The sequence below is a fragment of the Neoarius graeffei genome, chromosome 3 (assembly GCF_027579695.1).
Source record: "Neoarius graeffei isolate fNeoGra1 chromosome 3, fNeoGra1.pri, whole genome shotgun sequence".
NCBI classification, from domain to species: domain Eukaryota; kingdom Metazoa; phylum Chordata; class Actinopteri; order Siluriformes; family Ariidae; genus Neoarius; species Neoarius graeffei.
In genome coordinates this window covers 88,208,477-88,227,739 of record NC_083571.1, presented here as the reverse complement: position 1 = coordinate 88,227,739, position 19,263 = coordinate 88,208,477, and the positions used below count along the sequence as shown (strand labels likewise).

Here is a 19,263-nt window from a genome sequence, read left to right as displayed (position 1 = left end):
GAAGAAGGAGCTGAGCCAAAAGGCGAAGCTCTCAATTTACCAGTCGATCTACGTTCCGACTCTCACCTATGGTCATGAGCTTTGGGTAATGACCGAAAGAACAAGATTGCGGATACAAGCGGCCGAAATGAGTTTCCTTTGCAGGGTGGCTGGGCGCTCCCTTAGAGATAGGGTGAGAAGCACAGTCACTCGGGAGGAGCTCGGAGTAGAGCCGCTGCTCCTCCACATCGAGAGGAATCAGCTGAGGTGGCTCGGGCATCTCTTTCGGATGCCTCCTGGACACCTCTCTGGGGAGGTGTTCCAGGCATGTCCCCCCAGGAGGAGGCCCCGGGGAAGACCCAGGACATGCTGGAGGGACTGTCTCTCGGCTGGCCTGGGAACGCCTCTGTGTTCTTCCCGGGGAGCTGGCCGAGTTGTCTGGGGAAAGGGAAGTTTGGGCTTCCATGCTCAGACTGCTGCCTCCGCAACCCGGCCCCGGATAAGCGGAAGAAGATGAGACGAGAAGAACGTATCTTTTTTATTTTTCAAGAATTATTATTCTAGCATTTTTCACAAACGGCTACTGTCATTTTGCCGGTTTGTTTACATTCTAAGCAGAAATTATTTTGTTGGACATCTTGTATAAAGTTTTTATTTATTGAATTTGCAAAAAAAATTCTAAATTTCTCAAAATCCAGTGAACGTAGATAAAATAAAACAGTTATTCCACCCAATGTCATCATACATGGCTTATAGCCAACTCGGCGCTATGCACCTCATCGACTATCAGCTCATGTACGACTCAATTTCATGGAATAACTGCTAAATACACTATGACTATGAAATTTGTAAACACCACCATTTCCTCCTGCCATCCCTAATACAGAGATGCCTAATACACTAACTGCTAGTAAACTATCCATCCATCCATTATCTGTAGACGCTTCTCCTCTTCTACAGGGTCGCAGGTAAGCTGGAGCCTGTCCCAGCTGACTATGGGTGAGAGGCGGGGTACACCCTGGACAAGTGTCCAGTTGAGTGTGAATGGTTGTTTGTGTCACATTCACATCTACGGTCAATTTAGAGCCACCAATTAGCCTAACCTGCATGCCTTTGGACTGTGGGGGAAACTGGAGCACCTGGAGGAAACCCACACGGACAGGGAGAGCATGCAAACTCCACATAGAAAGCACCTTGTCTGCCGCTGGGCTCAAACCCAGGACCTTCTTGCTGTGAGGCGACAGTGCTAACCACTACACCACCTTGCCACCCACTAGTAAACTAGCTTGATACAATTTGTCAGACACAAATGGGGTTTAAGTACATTATCTGTATCTTTATTTGTATTGTCCTGTGGTCTTGTATTTTTTATGACTTAATGATTAATAGCTAATCATCTGGAAATTTTTTGAAAGAATTTGTTAGTTATTAACATGTCAAAAAGCTAGCTAAACCTTCATGAGAACCACATCATCTTCTAATAATGTGCATTTCAGTTGTGTTTGGTGCAAATCTGTAGAGCCAGTTTCACAAGCTCATCAATGGAGCTCATGTGTATGTGATGCTCCCTGAAACATTTTTATCTGTCCCACTGGGATCGTCACCTTATCGTGGTGGGGCAGTTTGTGTGTCCCTGTGACCTCTAGAGCTATGCCGGCTGGAGTCTAGAACTCCTGGTAGGGTCACCCAAGCTGGATAGGTCGAAAGGTAGGGTCCAGACGAAGTGTGATCCCCTGGTCCTCCAGGTTGGGGGTTGGCATTAGGAAGGGCATCCAGCTGTAAAAATCCTCGCTCCACTGAAAGCCATGGAAGTTTGAAGAAGTAGTGAAGAGAGTGGGACTACTAGTTGATAGGAGTGTCACTAACGGTAGGGTGGATGTCAGATGTGGGCACCCCCAGATCGACATAAAGCAATCACATCAAAAATTTCGTGTAGCATCTTTAAATGTTGGTACTATGAGAGGAAGGAACAGTGAAGTGGTTGAGACCACCTCCAGAAGAAAGATTAATCTCTGCTGTCTTCAAGAGACTAGATGGAGAGGAGGGTCACCCCGTATGGTTAGTGGTAAGGACTCCAGATACAAGTTTTTCTGGGTCGGGAATGAAAAGGGGACAGGCGGCGTAGGAATACTTCTCGCAGAGAAGTAGGTAGAGAGCATGCTGGATGTCAAGCGTATATCCGATAGGTTATGTCTACTTAAGATCAACACTGGTGTGACCATTCTTACCATCTTCTCTATATATGCCCCGCAAGCAGGTCTAGACGACAGCACCAAAGATGCTTTCTATGATCTACTGCAGTTCTCTGTGTCAAAAGTAGGGGGTTCAGAGTCCTTGCTCTTGTGCGGTGATTTCAATGGTCATATTGGAGAAAATGCTGCAGGCTATGAAGGTATTCATGGAGGGCTTGGCTTTGGTGATCGCAACCCTGAAGTTGAGAGGCTGCTAGAATTCTCCGTGGCCAATGATCTTGCTATTTGCAACTCTTTCTTCACAAAGAGAATGAACCATCTGGTCACCTATCAGTCTGGAGGCTACTCAAGCTAAGTCGACTACATACTTGTGAGAAGGTAGGAGTTAGGTTTTGTATCCAATACTAAGGTCATCCCAGGTGAGGAGTGTGCAGTGCAGCAAAAACTGCTTGTCTGTGACCTCGCTCTCAAGCCCACCAAGTCTTGTAAGCAGTCCTTTACCCCTAAACTCCATACATGGAAGTTGAAAGATCCTGTGGTGAAGGAATGCTTTCTGGAGGCGGTGGAAGTTGAACTACATGACAGCAGTCACATCACCACTGTGGAAGATACCTGGCAGTTCCTTAAAAATGGCCTATTGAAAGCATCTGATAAGATATGTGGAGTCACCAAAAGGAGAAACAGAAGGAAGCAAACCTGGTGGTGGGATGAGTCAGTCAGTCATGCTGTTTGTGAAAAAAGACACCTTTGGAAGGAACGGAAGAACGGTGGGAATAAAGAGCCAAGCCAAACGTCTTGCCAAGCGCATAGTCTTTGAAGCCATGAAGAGAGCCGAGGAGAGTAAATTCGATGATGTTAGGTCCGGTAAAGTGGATGTGTTCCGTATGGCTAAGCAGATGAAGAAAAAGCAGCTTGACGTTGTTGGTGAGAGTTGCATTAAAGATGACCAAGGCAACTTATGTCTAAGTGACAGTCAGAAGAAGAAGGCCTGGAAAGAACATTATGAACGCCTACTCAATGTTGAGTTTCCCTGGTGTGTTAATGACCTACCCGTGGCTGAGCCTATTGCTGGTCTCCCCATTCTCGTAACGGGTGAGATGATTGCTGAGGCAATCACCAAAATGAAGTCTAGAAAATCCCCTGAACCATCTGGCGTCGTGGCTGATATGCTTAAAGCCTCCATTGCCATCAGCTGTCCCATCTTAACCAAGCTTGCAAATGCCATCATTGTTGAGGGTTGTATTCCAAAGGACTGGGATGTTAGCTTCATTATCAACCTGTTCAAGGGCAAGGGTGATGCCACAGACAGGGGCAACTACAGAGGTCTGAAGCTGACGGAACACTGTTTGAAGGTCATTGAGAGAGTGCTGGACAAAGTAATACGTGAGATCATAGACATTGCCGAATTCCAATTCGGCTTTGTGCCAGGAAGAGGAACGAGTGATGCTATCTTCATTGTGAGACAGCTACAGGAGAAGTATCTGGCTAAGGAAAGAAATCTGTACTTTGCCTTTGTGGACCTGGAAAAGGTGTTCGACCGGGTGCCCCGTGAAGTGCTGTGGTGGGCAATGAGACGTGTGAGTATTCCAGAATGGATCGTTAGAACAGTACAGGCTATGTACATGAATGCAAAAAGCATGGTACGGATTAACAACTCTTACAGCAAGGAGTTCGAGGTAAAAGTTGGCATACACCAAGGTTCTGTCATTAGTCCACTCCTTTTTGTCATCGTGCTGGAAGCCCTGTCTCGTGATTTCTCTACTGGCGCCCCCTGGGAACTTCTGTATGCCGACGATTTGGTGATTGTTGCTGAGACACTTGAGGAGCTTTCAGGCAAGTTTCTCATCTCATCTCTCATTATCTCTAGCCACTTTATCCTGTTCTACAGGGTCGCAGGCAAGCTGGAGCCTATCCCAGCTGACTACGGGCGAAAGGCGGGGTACACCCTGGACAAGTCGCCAGGTCATCACAGGGCTGACACATAGACACAGACAACCATTCACACTCCCATTCACACCTACGGTCAATTTAGAGTCACCAGTTAACCTAACCTGCATGTCTTTGGACTGTGGGGGAAACCGGAGCACCCGGAGGAAACCCACGCGGACACGGGGAGAACATGCAAACTCCACACAGAAAGGCCCTCGCCGGCCACGGGGATCGAACCCGGACCTTCTTGCTGTGAGGCGACAGCGCTAACCACTACACCACCGTGCCGCCCAGGCAAGTTTCTGTTGTGGAAAAACGGCCTGGAGTTAAGAGGGTTGAGGGCTAATATGGCGAAAACGAAGGTCATGATATCTGGCCCAAACCTTAATTTTCTAAGGGACTCTGGTAAACATCCTTGTGGTGTTTGCAGAAAAGGTGTTGGCTGCAACTCCATCTTCTACAATGGATGCCAACACTGGGTACATAAGAAGTGTACAAGAACCCATGGCAGGCTCTCTGCAGATCCCTCCTTCAGATGTGACCGTTGTCTTGGCTTGGCTCACCCTATTGTCGGCAAGCAATTTGACCAGGTGGCTCTTGGTCCACGTGAGCTGGAGACAGTTGACTCGTTTTGTTACCTGGGAGATCATCTTTGTGCTGGTGGTGGATGCGAGATTGCATCAATAACTATAACAAGGTCGGCATGGAAGAAATTTAAAGAGTTGCTACTCCTCCTTTCGTCCAGGGCGCTTTCGTGTGGCACCCGTGGTCAGGTGTACAGTACATACGTGAGAAGTGCTATGCTGTATGCAAGTGAATGCTGGCCAATTAAGAAAGAAGACATGAAACGCCTTGAGTGTAACGAAAGATCAATGCTCAGATGGATGTGCCACGTTAACCTGTCGGCCAACATCAGCACAGAAGCCCTTCGCCGGAGTTTAGGTCTTACTGACCTTGATACTGTATTAAGGCGTTTGAGATGGTTTGGCCATGTCAAACGCAGTCCACATGCCATCAACACCATCCGGTGCCATCAGGTTGTGGGGACGAGAAAGAGGGGTCGGCCCAAGAAGACATGGGAGGAGTTAGTGGCTAGCGATTTGCAAGCCTGGGGTTTGCAGCCGGAAGACGCACTTGATAGAAAACGTTGGAAGCGTGAGCTTCGTAATTTCCATGCACCGTCTGACACACCATAGGTGTCCCACAGACGTTAACGGGATAAGTAAGTAAGTAAGTACCGTTTAAAATTCACATTTTAAAAGTGAAGGGTTTCCCCGAAGTTCTACTTCTCAATTATTTGCTCAGACTTTGCTTACCTTAGAGCCAGTGGTAGGAACAAGGCCCACTGCTGCCATGTAAGTGCTTCCTATAGTTTTAATCTTTTCAATGTCCTTATAGCACTCCTTATCCAGCAGCTGCAGAGACAGAGAGACAGGGAGAGAGACAAGCAATTAAGCAACTACAGGAATGAACTGCAGGAATGAACTAAATTAAAGTGAGTAAACTGTGTGAACTGCATAAATGTGGTAAACTACAAGCTGTCATGCACCACCTAGGTATTTGCCGATTGTCTCTGGGTTGCAAAACCTTTAAAAAATGACACAAAAGATATGTGTCCAATGTGGACATGTATCTGTATCTGTACAAGAGCGCTCAAGAAGGATCAAGGGATTCTCACTGCATCAAAGTCTGCAATGATCTCGTTGAGGAGCCGTAAACACTCTACACCCATGTTGTTTCCATCCAGCTCAATATAGAAGTCGTTGAAGTTCGGGATGGAGGCGAACAGGACACCAACCTGAGAGTAGGACTGATAGTACAGGTCCTGTGACAGAGGGAAAATAGGGAGAATGTTCATCAGAACACAGTGCTGACTTGTGTACAATAACAGTTTTCCACAGTATATTTACAGGAACTTGAGAAGCCTGATATAATATGAAGAATAAGGCAAGTGCAGACATTCACTAATGAGAACTATGAGCAATTAAGTCAAGTGTCAAGTCAAGTTTATTTGTATAGTGCTTTTAACAATAGACACTGTCGCCAAGCAGCTTTACAGAAAATTAAAGACTTTAAACATGAGCTAATTTTATCCCTAATTTATCCCCAATGAGCAAGCCTGTGGTGACGGCGGCAAGGAAAAACTCCCTCAGACGGCATGAGGAAGAAACCTCGAAAGGAACCAGACTCAAAAGGGAACCCATCCTCATTTGGGTGATAGCAGATAACATGATTATAAATAACTTGCTTCTATAATTGTGTCCTGTATAGTCACAAAGTATAACTGTATAACCAGGAAATTCATTATAGTTTTAACATGAAGTCTGTTTTGCTGAAGTTATAAACTGTTCATTGATGGAAACTTGAGTGCAAAACTGGGCTGGGTTTCCCAAAAGCCTCTTAACGCTAAGAGCAGCTTAACTAGGAGAGAGAGTGTTCATTGTGCTGCTCGCTCTACCATTTAACGATGATCTTTGTGCTACGATTCTTTTGGGAAACTTGGCACTGTTTATGACAACTGCAGTCCTAAAGTTAGCAAGTTAACTGTAGTCCTTAGCCATAAAAGCATTATTGTAAGTGTCCAGAGTAGGGTGACCATATGTCCCCGATTTCCGGGGACAGACCCCGATTTTAATGACCTGTCCCCAACTGCACCGAAAATGTCCCCGATTTTGGCCGCAAACCCCCGGTTCCGATCGAGTGACAGAGGTCTTTGAAAGTAGCCTAGGAGAAGACATGCGTGGGTTGCTTTGCCAGTAATCCTATTTCAGAACGACACTGGCTTTCAAGTGCCCCTATAGGTGGATCACGCCATGTGATCATTACATCAGATAATGTTTAATAACATTTGACAGAACCGCGCGCTTCTAGAGATCTTCGTCTTGTTAGGCTACTCGTCATCCTGGTATAAGTTACAGGTTGTCTTCATAGACCGGTAGGTGACTCAGTGGCTATTCTCGTGAGTGTCTATTTTGTGTTTGCAATCTATCTTTTTTTTTTCCATATGACACATGACACAAAGCATGGCATAGCCTACATTGATTAAATGAAACCAATCCATTCAGGTCGTTCACGAGAAGAGCTTACGTCTTGTCAGTGGAAGGACTACATTGTTTGGTCTCGGCGTTTTTCCCGAGCAGTCATTAAGTTCAATCAAGTCTTGTCTGTTGTAGACAACATAATGGCTATTATAAGTGCATTTAGGCTATGATTTTGCAACCATTGCAATAGTAGGCTACTGGTCAAAATAAGTTTTAAAAGCCACATATTTTCAAATAGACGTTAGTCTAGGGGTGGCCATTCATTCCAGTTTTCCAGCCCTCTGTCTGGATCATGAAATAGGCTAATCCTCATTTTAGGCGTTTGTCTGGATTTCTGACAGTTTCTTCATGCAATAGCAAACAATATTTATATATATAGTGGTATTGAAAACAATGCGTTCTCTGCGGTCAGTGATCTGCATTTCGGGCGCAACAGTGAACATCAGCCGGCGCAGATGCACACTGAACTGTTGCAACACTTCAGATGCATAATGCTCTGAGTCTGTTTTCTAGTGGGGAATGCTGAAACGTGAAAGGATAAACTGCAAAGTTATCTTATCTTACATATATGTCACTCTGGGTCTTAACCCACTATCCTTATAAAGGAACTACAGACATTTCTATCCCTTCATCAGACTTTGTCAGTTATACCTGGTACCATGTTTATTTATTTATTTATTTATTTATTTTTACAGATTTTAAAGACTCATTCATCTCATTATCTCTAGCCGCTTTATCCTGTTCTACAGGGTCGCAGGCAAGCTGGAGCCTATCCCAGCTCACTACGGGCGAAAGGCGGGGTACACCCTGGACAAGTCGCCAGGTCATCACAGGGCTGACACATAGACACAGACAACCATTCACACTCATATTCACACCTACGGTCAATTTAGAGTCACCAGTTAACCTAACCTGCATGTCTTTGGACTGTGGGGGAAACTGGAGCACCCGGAGGAAACCCACGCAGACAAGGGGAGAACATGCAAACTCCGCACAGAAAGGCCCTCATCGGCCACGGGGCTCGAACCCGGACCTTCTTGCTGTGAGGCGACAGCGCTAACCACTACACCACCGTGCCGCCCGATTTTAAAGACTATTTTATGGAAATATTCTTAAGAAATTACTTGAAAATTGTTAAAAAACAGTTATAGTTATCTGGTAGCCTAATAATTTTGTAAGTTATTTCTTTACATGTTTTTTTTTTGTTTAAAATAGCTCTAAAATTGTGTGCATCCTTCACAGTGTGTGCTCTTATCACCTTCACATCTTCATACAAATGCTGCTGATAAATCAAATAGGCTAACCTTTAATTTCATTGGTTGGAGGGGATGCCATGGGGTGCATTTTTGATTAAAATGCCATTGGTTTGGGATTTAATTTTTTAAAGCAGTTTTTACAAGTGTCTGTGCTGCAGCTGACTTATTTTAAGAGTCATCTCATAGGCCTACAAAAGATTTTGCTTTGCTCAGTTGTGTCTGATATAGGGCTATTCAATAAACTAATATACTGAGAGGAAAAAAATATACAGGCCTATGCTTCCTATGCTATTTATGGACAGACTACAAAAACAGGAACGCTAAGAGCAAAAGAGCAAAAAAAAACTGAGGTTCTAGTTTTATTTTCCCCGTCGAACGCCAAAATGTCCCTGATTTTTCTCCCAGAAGTCTGGTCACCTTAGTCCAGAGCATCTTCCAAGTGCGACTTTCGACTGTCCATATGGGGTCGTCCTCCACAGGAGATTAAAATAAGAATAAAGACAGTTCTCGTAGTACTATCACAATAACAACATTACAGTCTTGACCAAGATCAGTTTGGGTCTGTTAAAAGGGTAAATTGTCCGACAGTCGTGTGTGTGTGTGTGTGTGTATGTGTGTGTGTGTTTGTTTGTGTGTGCATAGGTGAAGGGTGCATGTGAGGTTGTTTTGTGTGCAGGCCCGGCGCCATGGGGGGGCGAAAGGGGGCGTCGCCCCCTCGTGGCTACAGCCCCGCCCCCTCAACGGAGACTAAGATCACTTAATTGTTTTCTTATGAAAATATAATGTATTATAGACGTATTAATAATTTGCATTTTCAAATACGAAATATTAAGTGGTTGCGCATTGCACAAAAATACATTTCACATAAATCACTACTAAAACTGGCACGGTAGAACAAATCTGATTGGTTGTTATGATTCTTACGTTGCAATCGTAGAATTCAACTGTATTAAGGTAGGATTATTTCAAAAAGCCTGAATTTAATATTAACCCTGTTTTAGACATGTGTATCAATCCTAACTACTGGGGACTACTAGTTATTGTGGGTGTATGTGCACACAGACCTGTGATAAGGACAAGGGGAGGGGTCGTGCGGGCGGGCGGGGGTTTTACATGTAGTCTACACTTACAAGTACACTGTCTCTGCAATATCCTGTAATATGCAGTCAAGTTTACGGGAGTAGTCTTTCCCCCACCGAATTAAACGAATTCAATCACAATATTGTGAATCCATTTTCTTTCTTTGTCGGCTAAGTTTATCTCCGTTTATGTTGGTGTATGTGTTCATATATGGTCCGCTTTGTGCGCAAATAGCGTAAGAATATATGTCGTTGACGTCACCCCCCATGCAGCGGGGGTGAAAACTCATCACTTCAGAGTGTTTAGTCCCCTACACGCCTAAACTGGGATCGCGGATTAAGTGGTTAGCGTTACTTGCATTGATGTTTTGTTTTCATGCCGCGGAGCTATTTGTATGTATTTTAAATGTAAAGGACTTGCCTGTAGGTTTGTATGTGTTGTTTTATGTTTGGCATCTTTCCGGTTGTACCGCGTGTCTGTGAGAAAATTGGAGGGGAGGGTGAACAGGTGGGCACAGGAGTTGATAAAGCGCAACTGCCCTGGTAATGTCACATGATTTTCCCGGACTAAAGCAACCTTCGGGGCCGTGGTTTTGTGGTTGGCGCAGTTAATTGTTTGAAACATGTTGTCAGACCGCCATCACTACTACACACTATATGAAAAAATATTTGCCCCCTTGCGATTTCTAATTGCCCCCTTAGTAAACTGTTCCTGGCGCCGGGCCTGTTTGTGTGTGTAAGTGGTCAAAATGTTTGTTGACATCGCTTCCTGGGGAAAGGCTTAGATAGGAACAGAAATTGGCAACACTAATATTAACCCTTTAATTACACTAAAGAGCATATTGATTCACACACTCACTCTTTGGCATGTCACTAGGGACAAGTTCTAGTTTCTAGGGACAATTACAATCCTGGTTTCCTGTTGCCTTGTACTGGATCAAACAACCATTCACACTCACACCTATTAGAGCAATTTTGGCTACATCCACACGACAACGGCAACGAGATGTTATTTAAAAATATATCGCGTCCAAATGGGCAACAATCAGTAAAATATCAGGTCCATATGGCAACGCAACGCTTGCTGAAAACGATGCAATACACATGCCACAACTCTAGGGGCGCTGTAAGACGGTCCCTTCGGAGACACCAGAACAATAGAAGAAGTAACGACGCATGCGCATAAACTATTATGTGCGAGACTTCATATTAGCCACAAAGTCAGGAAAATCTGTTTGTAAAATTACATTATAATGACCAAATACAATGAAAAGTATTTTTCCAGTCTCACCTGTGAAAGGTAATCCCATGTGATCTCGTTTGGACAGAAAACCTGTTGGTACAGTTAAACGCAGCTAATCTTTATTCTCCGCTTTGACCTATCCAAAATGGCGGCGAGGATGACGTATGATTCTACGCGGAAGGCGGCGTCTTCAATGGTCCGGAATAAAGTGAATGATACAAGTTGATGGAATTAATTTGTTGTTTCTAACCTGTGAAAGGTAATCCCATATGATCTCGTTTGGACGGTAAACCTGTTGGTACAGTTAAACGCAGCTAATCTTTATTCTCCGCTTTGACCTCTCCAATATGGCGGCGAGGATGACGCATGATTCTACGCAGAAGGCGGCGTCTTTAATGGTCCGGAATAAATTGGATTAATTTGCTCCTCTACGCCCTTTTTAAGGAATATATTGTCGGACTTAAATCAACATCTGAAGAGGTGAGATCGCTCCTTTTTTCCCCTATTTTTGCTGGCGGGATTGCACCATTACACAATAAATATTCACAGTGAAAATATTTTGTAAGCGCGTTTCATGAACCAAGTTATAGGATTTGTTGACAACTCGCATCGCAATGAGAAGATCATTGGCACTACTGGTGTTAAGAATCAGACCATTTCATAAATGAATATTTTGCTGTAGAGCTGCAGTGTTTGTACAATTGCATGTTTTTGCTTCACTATTACTGTCACTATTCTGCTTCTTGCATTACTACTGTGAACTAACACTGAACATAATAATAATAATAATAATATCCAAGCTCGTGTTTCACTCTCACTAGTGCTCTGTAAGGCTTTTTCCTGGTGATATTCGTTACACTTCTACCCGGCATGAAGCACTCACAGTCATGTGGTTGTGACGTCATCGTAAACAAATCCGTTTTACTCATCCAGACGACTTCACAACGGCAACGTTGCCAGATCTTTCCACTCTGGAACCCGTTCTCAAAAAGATTGCGTTTTGGGCACCCAAAACGCCGGTGCCGTGTGGACGCCAGGCCTAAACGATAAGCAATTGTATCGGAGTCACCTGAATCCGTTGCCGTGTGGACAGGGCCTTAGAGTAGCCAGTTAACCTGGCTGCATGTCTTTGGGGGAAACCAGAGGAAAACCCACAGTGAGAATATGCAAACTCCACACAGAAAGACCCCCATCAGCCACTGGGCTAGAAACCAGAACCTTCTTGCTGTGAGGCAACAGTGCTAACCACTGCACCACTGTGCCATCGCATATTGAGTACTACAGAAAAAGGATACCAGTAATGTACACCTGCAAACAGAACTTAAACTTTGAGACTGTAAATAATTTGCAAAGCTCAGTTGCAAAGCTCAGTTGGGAACACTAATCCCAAACTTGACTCATTTACACAACCATAACACAGCATCATCAGCGAATCTGCATTAACATTTAACTTAATAACACCTGCAACACTGCAACATCACAACATAGTGGACACACGGCGAAGTGCAGCAACCTGTATAAAGGTAAAACCAGCTACTTGTCCATCCATCCATCCATCCATTATCCAACCACTTATCCTGTGCAGGGTTGCGGACAAGCTGGAGCCTATCCCAGCTGACTATGGGCAAGAGGTGGGGTACACCCTGGACGAGTTGCCAGATCATTGCAGGGCTGACACATATGCCTCTTTTCCACCAAAGCAGTTCCAGGGCTGGTTCGGGGCCAGTGCTTAGTTTGGAACCGGGTTTTCTGTTTCCACTGACAAAGAACTGGCTCTGGGGCCAGAAAAACCGGTTCCAGGCTAGCACCAACTCTCTGCTGGGCCAGAGGAAAGAACCGCTTATGTCAGCAGGGGGCGGAGTTGTTAAGACCAACAACAATAACAAGACCACGAAAGATCTCCATTTTTAAGCAACGAGAAGCAGCAGCTGTACAAACGCGAAGTCATCCATTATTATTATTGTTGTTGTTGCTGCTTCTTCCGTGTTGTTTTTGCTTCGATATTCGCGCCAAGGTTTATGCAAACGTAGAGACGTAACTGACGTATACAGTGACGTAATGACGTATACAACGACGTAACTGATGTATACAGCGACGTAATGACGTGGCTTCCTTTAGCACCGCGAGCTATGGAAAAGCAAACTGGTTCTCAGCTGGCTTGCAAGTTGAACGAGTTGTGAACCAGCACCAGCACTGGCCCCGAACCAGCCCTGGAACTGACTTGGTGGAAAAGGGGTAATAGAGACAAACAACCATTCACACTCACATTCAAACCTCCAGTCAATTTAGAGCCACCAATCAGCCTAACCTGCATGTCTTTGGACTGTGGGGGAAACCGGAGCACCTGGAGGAAACCCACACAGACACGGGGAGAACATGCTAACTCCACACAGAAAGGCCCCAGTCAGCCACTGGGCTCAAACCCAGAACCTTCTTGCTGTGAGGCGACAGTGTTAACCACTACACCACCAGCCTTAAAATGATTAATTTGTCATTTGATTTGGCTTGCATGATGTAACAAATTCACAAATCACAAAACTGAGGGGGTTTTATGGGAAAGAGGAAGTCAGGTGTCTCCACAGAAAGCTGTTTTAATAAGGCCAGCTAGCACAGCTCCAGTCACTAGACTAGATCTGATTCTCCTTTTTAGTGAGATTTGCAATTGATGTGGAATGAGGTCCCAGGAACTGTCTCCTCCTTTTTTGATCATCACACAGAAGTATTAATAATTTGTGGACACATCCCCATGAACCAAATGGAAGCCCACATACATCTATCCATCCACACATCACAATTGCCCAAATGTTACATATGCCACTGCCAGTCATGACTATAAATTATTTTGTCATCTCTAAATAGGCAGCAGCAAATGCACAGTGTGGTTGTAGAATGCAGTCCATTAGTCAGTGAAACAGCCAGTGTCCTAAACAGCTGGTGACAAATTGGTGTAAACAGAATGGTGTGGGGGAAAAATGTTTTTCCTTGGACTTTGGAGACAAGGGAATTTGCTAATAGCAAATGTAGTGTTGTGTATCCAGGCACTGGAGAACCATCGAAATTAGGAATAGTGTTCACCTTGCAGAAGTCCAATGAACCAACCCATCTAGCTTGGGCACTATCTGTTCCAATCACTGTGTGATACCTCTATAATTCCCAGCTCTAGTATTTTCTCCACTGCCTCCTCAACCACCTATCAATAAGCCTGTCTGCACACAATCACACCAGGAAGGCATATCAATGTGGTGTTCAGTGATGTTTGTGCATCTATGTAGGGGGGAAAGCTGTCTGAAAACTTGGTTTTGTGACAGTCAGAAATGGTCTCCAAGTGGGATTGGGATCTCCAAGTGGGATCTGATGTGAACCCTCTGATTGCAGCTCATTCACCACAAAAGATTCTGTTACTCTGTTAACAATGACCACTTCTCTCCACTGTTTAAGGAGACTGAGGTGGTGAATCTGCTGTGTTTTTCCTGTCCATTCACAATACCTCTTCCTCAATACGGACTTCCTCAATACGGTCTTCCTCAGCCCGTCGCGTGACCTCAAAGGGCCCTTGAAGGGTTATTTTGAATTAGAGACGGGGAGTAATACACAAATCTTCCAGTCCATATTCTCTCTACCGATTACAGATCCACCATTCCTTTTTGAAGTTGAAGCAAATTCTCCCACGATAAGTGAGCCAGTGTCTGGAGTTTTACTTGCAGGTCAAAGATGTACTGTGTCTCATTTTATTGGGATTTGGACTGAGAAGTGGAGCACATCCTGAAATGCAAACAAGGCAAAGGTCAGCATGGTCGTAGCTCTACTATGATGTGGTACAACATGTTCTTCAAAGATTTGTGGTGCAACTATTCCAGAGGGAAGTTTGTAAGGGGCATGAGCAGAGTGGGAGGGACTCCAACCACCAAAGGCATATATCCTGCTGCTAGCTTTCCCCTGCTAAGGCCATGCAAACGGTACATTGCTTTGCTTGTCAGGACACACCCGGTCCTAAATCAGCTGCACAAAGCCTGACCAATCAGTTCCCAAAATGATTGAGTATGAAAATTGGGTGGTTCAGGACTACAGTACATAACTGCATACCAACTCAGGAAGCTTGGTATGTTCTTTTCTCAGGTCACATCATGCTCAAAATGCACTAACTTGCTGCTTCTCTGTCCTATCTCTTCAGTGATGAAATGATTTTTTTTTACCACCTATTCCACTCTAGTACTACTTACAAACAAAACATGTATTTCTTGTCTTTCAGTTTATTAATCCTTGTAGATTCGTGAGATGCTTTTATTTTTGCTTCAACCGTTAAGAGTGTCCATTAAATAAAATGACTAAATACAAATGTAAACAACAACGGAAACATAAACACAACCAAATACACATAAATGTAAATTTCAGCACTGTTTTGATTCGAAATGTCAGGCCATGTTTTATACACAGGCTTTAAATAGTTGATCAGTGTATATTTGCAATTGAAAGGGTCAAACAACAAAGCTGTGTTTGTCACTGCAAGGCCTGGTGAGTCATAGCACAGTCAGAGTGTTTACCCTGTTCTGACTGAGATGACCAACAAAACTACACTAATGTCGAGTACTGAATAAGCTCTAAGTCATAAACAGTAAAAAGTGTTGTGGAAGTCATAGTCATCACAGGTTACCTACTGTTAGACAAAAGAATATTTGTGAAAAAGAAATTTTCCGTATCTATAATAACTACCAGAAACCCTTAACTGTAATATAATTATGGTGAAATACTGAAAAATGTTAGCATATATCAGCTGGGTAAAAATAATCTTATATATAACTCTGTTTCCATAAAAGTTGGGACACTGTGTAAAATGTAAATAAAAAGAGAATGTGATGATTTGCAAATCATGGAAAGCCTTTATTTCACTGAAAAGGCTACAAAGACAACATATCAAATGTTGAAACTGAGAATATTTTTTGTGCAACAGGTCAGTAACATAGGGCGGCACGGTGGAGTAGTGGTTAGCGCTGTCGCCTCACAGCAAGAAGGTCCGGGTTCGAGCCCCGTGGCCGGCGAGGGCCTTTCTGTGCGGAGTTTGCATGTTCTCCCTGTGTCCGCGTGGGTTTCCTCCGGGTGCTCTGGTTTCCCCCACAGTCCAAAGACATGTAGGTTAGGTTAACTGGTGGCTCTAAATTGACCGTAGGTGTGAATGGGAGTGTGAATGGTTGTCTGTGTCTATGTGTCAGCCCTGTGATGACCTGGCGACTTGTCCAGGGTGTACCCCGCCTTTCGCCCGTAGTGAGCTGGGATAGGCTCCAGCTTGCCTGCGACCCTGTAGAACAGGATAAAGCGGCTACAGATAATGAGATGAGATGAGATGAGGTCAGTAACATGATTGGGTATAAAAAGAGCATCCCATAGAGGCTGAGTCTCTCAGAAGTAAAGATGGGGAGGGGTTCACCGCTCTGTGAAAGACTGCATGAGCAAACAATGCAGCAATTTAAGAATAACATTCCTCAATGTAAAATTGCAAAGAATTTGGGAATCATATAATCTACGGTACATGATATCATTAAAAGGTTCAAAGAGTCTGGGGAAATCTCTGTATGCAAGAGACAAGGCTGAAAACCAACACTGGATGCCCGTGATCTTCGGGCCCTCAGGCGACACTGCATTAAAAGCAGACATGTGTCTGTAGTGGAAATCACTGTATGGGCTCAGGAACACTTCAGAAAACCATTGTCTGTAAAAACAGTTCATTACTGCATCCACAAATGCAAGTTAGAACCAGATATAAATAATATCCAGAAACACCGCCACCTTCTCTGGATCCAAATTCATTTACGATAGACTGAGGCGAAGTGGAAAATTGTCCCGAGGTCTGAGGAATCAAAATTTGAAATTCTTTTTGGAAATCATGGGCACCATGTCCTCCAGGCTAAAGAGGAGAGGGAGCATCCGGCTTGTTATCAGTGCACAGTTCAAAAGCCAGAATCTATGATGGTATGAGGGTGCATTAGTGCACATGACATGGGTAGCTTTTACATCTGGGAAGGCATCATGAATCTCATCTCATCTCATTATCTCTAGCCGCTTTATCCTTCTACAGGGTCGCAGGCAAGCTGGAGCCTATCCCAGCTGACTACGGGCGAAAGGCGGGGTACACCCTGGACAAGTCGCCAGGTCATCACAGGGCTGACACATAGACACAGACAACCATTCACACTCACATTCACACCTACGGTCAATTTAGAGTCACCAGTTAACCTAACCTGCATGTCTTTGGACTGTGGGGGAAACCGGAGCACCCGGAGGAAACCCATGCGGACACGGGGAGAACATGCAAACTCTGCACAGAAAGGCCCTCGCCGGCCACGGGGCTCGAACCCAGGACCTTCTTGCTGTGAGGCGACAGCGCTAACCACTACACCACCGTGCCGCCGGCATCATGAATGCCGAATAATATTTCTGTATCTATACAGGTTTTGGAGAAACATGCTACCATTCAGATGACATCTTTTTCAGGGAAGGCCTTGCTTATTTCAGCAAGACAATGCCAAACCGCTTTCTGCACATATTAAAATTGCATGGCTCCACAGCAAAAGAGTCCAGGTGCTAAACTGGCCTGCCCACAATCCAGACCTGTCTTCGACGGAAAACATTTGCTGCATTATGAAAGGGGAAAAATGAATCCTCTATCAGGCAAGAATGGGACAACATTTCACTTTCAAAACTACAGGAATTGGTCAGTTACAGAGTGTTGTTAAAAGAATAGGTGATAAAATACCGTGTTAAAGATGTCCCTGTCCCAACGTTTTTGAAACCTGTTGCTGGGATCAAATTCAAAATGAGGGTATATTTTTCAAAGAACAATAAAATTTCTCAGTTTCAACATTTGATATGTTGTCTTTGTACTATTTTTAATGAAATATAGGGTTCACATGATTTGCAAATCATTGCATATACTGTGTATGTGTATATATATATATATATATATATATATATATATATATATATATATATATATATATATATATAAAATATCAGGGCTCGAAATTCATATATTTTTTCACCAGCCAGCCAGACTAGTTACCTTCCAAAGTAACTAGCCAAACAGAAAATCAACTAGCCAAAATTTGTTCATGTATGAATTTTACTTCTGTCAAAAATAACACAAAAGAGAGTAGTTACTATTGTTCATGATTATTTCAAGACCCGAGTATTTTGATACTGTTTTTTTTTTGCACACTTTACAAATTGGCATTTGCTGTTCCACATCCTCCTCGCGATATCCAAAAAAATGCCAGATGACTGACCCCTTATTAGTTCTTTTAGGAACCAATTCGTCTGCTTCCATTTTTAATTTGTCGCTGAAATTGACAGAGCTTACACGGTAGCCTATGCAACACCAGCGATTGCACAAACTGAGTCAGCGCTGTAAACCAAAACTAGGAAATCTTCCCGCAAGTTCCTTTCAGCACCGAGATGTCGCCCAGGATTGGTTGGCGAGTGTGTGACGTTATTGTTTTTTTTTACCCTTAGACAGCCTCTCATGTTACTGCCTGAGGGACAGGGAGAAAACCACCGGAAAAGGTTTTAAACAAACGCAACAAACACGAAAGAAACACAAGTCGGCAGATGACCATAAAATACTCGATAGTTACGATATAATAATTATACCGTATGTATCTCACACAGAATTTTCGGAGATATATCGAGTATATTCAATATATCGCACAGCCCTAGTCTGAATCTTCGCTTCATATGTATTTTTTATTTTCAACTAGCCAGCCGGGCTGGCTAGTGACAGGAATTACCCGCCAAATGACAAATTAAGTCGCCTCGGGCGACCGGACCACCGTGAATTTCGAGCCCTGGCCTTTGTAAACTGAATTGACACAGCAAAAGTGTGTTGAGTGGAATAAAGTGTGAAGTTGTTCCTGTAGAGAGTGTATTCTGACCATGTTGCGTGGGTTGGACAGGAGAAAGTGCTGGGCCACATGGGCAGGGAGCAGGTTAAACAGAATCCTCTTATTGTCCAGTTTCACTTTTTCCATGTCATCTCTATCCTCTTCAGCCTGGAAATCACACACACACACACACACACACACACACACACACACACACACACAAATATACAGTGTATATATATAAAATGTGTGTGTGTGTGTGTGTGTGTGTGTGTGTGTGTGTAAAATTAAGTGCAAATAATGTCTACATTTTCATACACAAGCAAGCTCAGAATTTATGTTGCTTATAATTAAAATCCTTTCACAAAATGCTACAGTAATGCATAAGCCTACACACATCTTTCACGAGCGAACAGTCATTCAAAAAGTAAAACTCAACATTATGGAGCACCATCAGGCAAAACATGGAATGTGTTTTGAAATACAAACATTTTGTTGAACTTTATTGGGGTGACACACTGCTGCAGTGATTCCGCCTTACAGCTTCAGGGTTCTGGGTGTGTGGAGTTTTGCATCTTCTGCCTGCGTTTCAGCTTTAAAACTGTTAGGATTAGTGATGCTAAAGTGCCGTAGGTGTCAGCGTGATGGTGTGTGTGTGTGTGTGTGTGTGTGA

General features: G+C 43.9%; 1 protein-coding gene across 1 annotated transcript in view; it reads right to left on the bottom strand.

Annotated features, from left to right (window-relative positions):
• adcy1a (adenylate cyclase 1a) overlaps window positions 1–19,263 on the bottom strand; it is a 112,330-nt gene that overhangs the window by 12,069 nt on the left and 80,998 nt on the right. Inside the window, exons 15-17 of the mRNA XM_060917612.1 lie at window positions 18,642–18,758; window positions 5,779–5,925; window positions 5,417–5,515 (exon numbers count right to left, since the gene is read on the bottom strand). Coding sequence (XP_060773595.1) covers window positions 5,417–5,515; window positions 5,779–5,925; window positions 18,642–18,758 — 363 coding nt within the window. The remainder of the gene's footprint in view (window positions 1–5,416; window positions 5,516–5,778; window positions 5,926–18,641; window positions 18,759–19,263) is intronic.